At 40.1% G+C, this 6,000-nt stretch overlaps 1 protein-coding gene across 2 annotated transcripts in view; it reads left to right on the top strand.

Annotated features, from left to right (window-relative positions):
- The window catches only part of camkvl (CaM kinase-like vesicle-associated, like), a 34,910-nt gene continuing 28,910 nt past the window's right edge, over nucleotides 1-6,000 (top strand). The window contains exons 1-2 of one of the 2 annotated variants that reach the window (XM_051426204.1): nucleotides 1-265; nucleotides 5,329-5,381. In XM_051426204.1, coding sequence (XP_051282164.1) covers nucleotides 5,343-5,381 — 39 coding nt within the window. In that variant the 5' untranslated portion in view covers nucleotides 1-265; nucleotides 5,329-5,342. The remainder of the gene's footprint in view (nucleotides 266-5,328; nucleotides 5,382-6,000) is intronic. The other variant, XM_051426206.1, reaches the window with a different exon arrangement.

Genomic DNA, 6,000 nt, shown 5'->3' with positions numbered 1-6,000 from the left:
AGTGGGAGGGAGGGCGGCAGTCAGGAACAAGCAAACTAATTCTCACCGAAGAACAGACAGTCGTGCCAGAGCAGGAGCTGCGGTTAGTTCACCTCTCTGGCGCTCTTTGTGCACCAACAAAGAAACGTTATTAGCGTTTTTATTTCTCTCGAGTCCAGGTACCAAGTAGGACCAGAGTTTCCATTTTGGATACTGGAGGGGTGGGGGGGGTGGGGTGGCGGACAAACACACGCACCCACACTTCTCCAAGCCGCGACAACTCAAGGTAAGGCACGCTGCAAAACTCAAAGCGCGGTGAATTCATTTCGTGTTAACAACTCGATTCAATCCCTGCTGGCGACAGAAAGCAGATTTAAAAAAAAAAAAACATTCTGTTTTATGCCGTGCTGCTGTTGCTGATGATGAGGAGGATGCGCGCTGTGCGGCCACGGCGCGTAAAACAGCTGCAGTGAAAATCTCCAACTGGCACAGAGAAAGCAGAAAAAAGTGTCAGGCTGCTCATCGTGTCAAAATAAAGTTAAACGAGATACAGTCGGCTCTGTATGTAGCAGCTGATTTGTAGAATTGTTAAGTGTTAAGGCTACACATGACAAAAGGACAAAGCTTTGTGTATCAATGGAGCGCTTGTTGCGAACTTATTGTACTTTGGTATGGGAACAGTAGCCTATATGTCTCTCATTTCCAGACTCTCTGCGCGGCATTCCAGAAATTAAAAAAAAGATGCTTTTTATGAGAGTAGTCACTCTTGAGTGGTAGGTTTTAACTTCAGGATATTTGAAACCTCACATTTGCGCTTTTAAGGCTCCTCGTCAAAGACAGTCGTTTTACAATTACAGCTGGTCCACGCAGGGAAGTCATTTGGTACCATTTTGAAGTTTTCCCAAATGAAGGTATTGGCTGTTTTTGTATTAGTTTAGACGAAAAACTAGTCCTCTTTGAAGTAAAAGCGAAGTCAGGCATTTACATTTTCCTCCTCACACCTTCTCCCTTCACTAAGTGGTGCTGTGAAGCTGCGTGCCCGGCTTTAGCTTTTACAGTTATTCCTTTGTTAATTATGCATTAAAAAAGTCCAGAAGCACCAGCCTCTTTACTTTCTTCATTCTAGGTCAGCACATTGACTGCAGGCTTATGTTGAATCAAGCCTGGTGCTATTTGGTTTTAAGTGGGCATTTGAAATAACTAATAACACAGTGAGCTGCTTTGCTGTTAATATACATTTTTAGAGTATGGCTTTAGTGGTAGAGCAGTTGAAAAGTGGCAGCAGGGGTAAATGTAGTTTTAACAATTTTATATAAACATATAAAACAAAATAATTGTTTATTAAAACCACAACAGGGAGTATATCTTTTTTTTTTTTTTTTTTTGCAATGCAAGCAGAGTCCACCCCCTACTGGCCTCATTAACTTGCTTTATATGAGCTTGTGCAATTTGATAAAGAGGGGAGCAGAAGAGAGAAGAGAAAACATCACAGGAAATCTAGTGTAGGCTACTACACTATTGCACTCCAGAGAGAGACTAAAGGAGGTTGCTGAACCAAGAAAGCGAGCAAAGTGTCTGAGGGGAAGAGGCTGGGGATGACAAAAGGGGGGCAGGCGAGAAAAAAAACAAAAAACAAAAAAAAAAAACGGTTGCTCACATATTCATCTCATTTGACTTGTGAGAGCTGCTCCGGGTTTCTCACCACATTCGCTTTTAGCCTTCAGAGGGTGAAGAAAAGCTTGCTCTGATTTTATGTAACAGGGTGCGAAGGACCTTCTATCAGACAACATTTCAGGTGCCGCATCTCTCACAGTTCACACCTGTCTGCTGAGCTGTCAGCCTCACAATATGCACTGTCACATGATGGTTTCAACCCTATCAGTCCATCTGTATGTTACCTGTACAGTTTCCATAAGTCTCTCTCCCCTCCCTCTTCACAGCCACTGTCCTTTAAGCCAACCTGTAAGCTGCAGTATTTTATGTTTGAACTCATCTCTCGAGACCTCATTTAGAGTTTGTGGAAAGGCTGCAGCCTAAAGGACAAAAGGCTTTCAAATCATTTGTGTGCTTTTTCATTGTGTACTTTATCGTTTGTGGCAAAAAAAAAATCTGCTGTCCTTGATTTTCACTGGACAAGTCAGATAACTGACAAGCTAACACACCATGCACATAGTCAAACAAATGTGCTTTCAGTGATATGCTGTATGTGTGTACAAGTACTTTATGATTTGTAGCCTTCAACTTGCTTTTTTGTGAGAATTGAAGATGCAGCTCAGGTGATAACCTTCGTCTACACAGCGAGGTCTGCTGCCTTTTAGAAATCTGGGTTTCAGTTTGGAGATTTTCAGCTGACTGACCTTTGATGTGCACTCACTAGTCAGACACACAAATATATCAGCAGGATATTGACGCACGCAGGGATAGAGTTGTAAATCATCTTACACTGAAACAGTTTTGTAAGTTCTACATGATCTGTCTGTTGTTTTATGTAACTTGTTGAGCAAAACGTTTGAGTCACAATTGAAATCTGCTTGCTTTTGACCTGCTTTTACCTCAAATAAGCCTTTTGTGATTTGGAGCAGGATATCTGAACAGACAGATTTCAATTAAATTTGGGGGGAAAGTTACTATAAGCCACCGGCCAGCGATTATTTTTTGGTGTGATCGAGGTGTGAAACCACACTTTCTTTTAGCTTTTATGCACTTCATGAACATTTTTGCTGTTTTGAACTACTGTGCTTTCTCTAATCAGAAAGATCTGGAACATCACATGATTGTTTGTAACTATGCGCATTTTCAGCATTTCCCAACATTTCCTACCATTAGAATAACAAATCTAGAGGCGATGAAGCTTTGATGAAGGTATTCACTCTCTGGCTTCTGATTAGTTTTGCTGTTGATCAAGCTGAGCATCAATAGCAGGTTATTCTGCTGACTTGCTTCTCAGTTTTACATAGTTTTAATTTACCAGCAGGGTGGTTTTATTCAGTAAATAGGAAAATGCTGACACGGTTTCACGGTCATATAATCAAAGACCTGTCAGTGCCTGATTTCTGTAAGTGTTCACATTTCCATGGTTTGAATGCAATTAAATGGAAGAGTGAGTTTTGACTGCTTGTGCCAGCCTCACAATGTCGCTTGTATTGATTACAGATTAACAGTTCATCAAGGGTGATGAATGTAGTTATTACAAGACTAATATAATGCAAATAGAGTAGGTTTCGAATAATGCCTTTATAATGGAAAAGCAGAGGAAAGGCTGATGATGGAAGGGACGAGATGATGTTTACAGTAACATTGGTGGTATCGATCAGCCCACATATTCCTTGGAGTTGACTCACTGCAGTCTGAACTGAGAGGTTGAAGGAAATGTACTATTTAAAACACAAAAAAACGGAAACATAAAGAACGTCAATCTTGCTTACTGATCAATTGGTCAATTGAAGATTAGGTCAGTGCTGGAAACAAAGAGCACAGCATATCCGCTCCTGACCCGGCAGATAAAAGCCATTTTTTACAGATTTATGATTTCATCAATAGGAAATCTAATACCGGGTTTGTGTAGATGCTGGTGCAATGCGGGCATCAATATCCCATTATAATGTAATGGTATATCATAATAGCTGATAACAGTGGATGTAGTAAACACCCTCTGTGGTTGAATGTGAATGTTTCCCACTGAGATTCTTCCGCTGAGGCTCAGGGAACAGAATCCCATCTCTGCTGCAATCTGCACCACCGTGTCCACAACCACAGAGACTTTCCATCACAGCAGCTAGGATAGGTTACAGATGGCGGTTGTAGGAGATTAAGAGGTGCATCAATCTATCAGCATGACTTTTTGAACCCTCTGTGTAATGTGACATCGTGACCACTCCCTGCAACCGTATAATATATAATATGGTGGCCAGTAATTATCCTTATGTGTCCTAGGGTCTTGGAGATAAACACAAACACTACACTCTTTGCTTATTTCTGCACATATGCCACCTATGTTACATAAGGATGAGCTTCAGGATGAATTGCGCACACACAGCATATGTTTGTTTTTTCCCTTAACTGAGCTCGGTGCCAGAGGTTGCTCATGTCCTGCCCTCCATGCTCATCTTCTGCCTTCTTGCTCTCGCACTCTCCCATCTCATCTGCTCCCTGTCTCCACCAGCTGAGCCCTCTGTCCCCTACTTAACCTCCAATCTATCTATCTATCTATCTATCTATCTATCTATCTATCTATCTAGTATCAGTAAAAGTTTAAGTTAGCATTTCAAAGTTCATTTCCCCCACTGGCTGTATTATTATATATTGTAGTGCATTGTGCAAAAAGAAAAAGCTTTCTCTATACTTTTCATTAGAGCATGACATAATTCATCAGATGACCATAATTTCAGAAGACGCAAATTACTCGCATTTATAATAATGGTCTGGAAACGAGCATGCGGCTAATTAGAAATGTAAATGAGCCCAATAATGCTCCAATATTGCAATACAAGAAATCCCACTGCAGTTGTCTGGAAGTGTAATTTAGGCTACAGAAAGTCTGTTATGTTGCCTAAGGAACTTTTTCTTTTTATCATCTATTGTATCATCTCAGAAACTGAAGTATACGTCTAAGTCATAAACAAATAAAAACAACACGATAGCCGAACATACGTAGGGCAAATTTAAAAAAAAAAAAGGATACCTGGGCAGTAACAGAAATACTAGCTATCACTGCTAGCCTTACCTCATGTTCACCCACACTGTTAGGGCTAGCAAGATGATAGCAGCTTGTGAAAGCTAACTAGCCAAGTTGAGCTAGTAGCAGTTACTAGCAGTACTCACTGATAGCGGTGGGCTTCATAGATTTTCAACTGAAAGAAAGTGAAAGGTAATACTATTGTTTTAGCTGTACTTTATTGTCATTTTTATCATTGCATTTTATTTAATTTTTTAATCATTTTTACTCCATTATGTCGTCTTGTCTGTGAAGCACTTTGAACTGCACTAAACTGTAGGGAATGTGTTAAATAAAAAGTTTGATTGATTGATTGATTGAAGAAACATTGAGCTACACCATCCCCAACTACACAATAGAGTAGCCATTGTATGCATAGTTGTATTGTAGTTGGAGGCTATATAATATTGTGTTGTAACTTGAATTTGTAAGCTAAACTCTCTGGTTGTGTGGACTTCCCCAGTATTACATAAAACAATATCGCAGTTAAAGCTACAAAAAGTACAAAACATTTACATGGCAGAAATCCCATATCTAGGTCACTGCCAAAAATCTTATCAACTGATCCTTGGGCCAGAGATCTGTTTGCCAAATTTCAGCCAAATTCACCTGTAACTTTTTGAAATATTTTGCAGACAGAGAAACAAAGATGGGAGAACACATGCACCAACCAACTTCACTGGCAGAGGTAATGAAAGAGCTTCAGCATGTGTTACTACACCAACACACAGAGACATCAGCAGCTCTCTCTCTCTCACACACAAACGCACACGCCATGAATGTTTTTTTTACTTGTACTGTTGCAGTGGGAACTGTAGAGAAAACCACACAACTACAAAGTCTGATTAAAGCAATGAATCAAATTCTAACAAATTCTACCAGTGCCTAACAAGCAACATGTACCAACACGGCACAGCAAGGGAGGAATTAAACTCATGAAATCTTCACGCAATCTTCATTATCACAGCTTAACATCAAGCCAGAGGAAGATTCACAAAGCATACACATGGGTATGCGCTTACATAAATGCAACCGCAATTTACTGTAATGTAAAGTGAGTGGTGTTGAGTCAGAGAGTCGCAGCTCTTCTTGCTATTACGAAAATACCTTAGGTTTCCAATCATTTGAATGCAAACTAATGTTTTGTTTCATAGAGGGTGAAAGGAGAAAGTAAATGTCAGTAAAATCCCCACAATATTGCTTTCTTTCCCCTTGAAAGGTTATAGCACATGAAGTAGATAACACAATGGAACCTTCCCCCATTTTTCTTGTAGTGCTGTGTTCAGACATATGTAGCTTCATTTTAC

Source organism: Dicentrarchus labrax, unplaced genomic scaffold (genome assembly GCF_905237075.1).
Source record: "Dicentrarchus labrax unplaced genomic scaffold, dlabrax2021, whole genome shotgun sequence".
Classification (NCBI taxonomy): domain Eukaryota; kingdom Metazoa; phylum Chordata; class Actinopteri; family Moronidae; genus Dicentrarchus; species Dicentrarchus labrax.
Note: the sequence above shows the minus strand (reverse complement) of the source record. Positions and strands in the feature narration are given on the sequence as shown.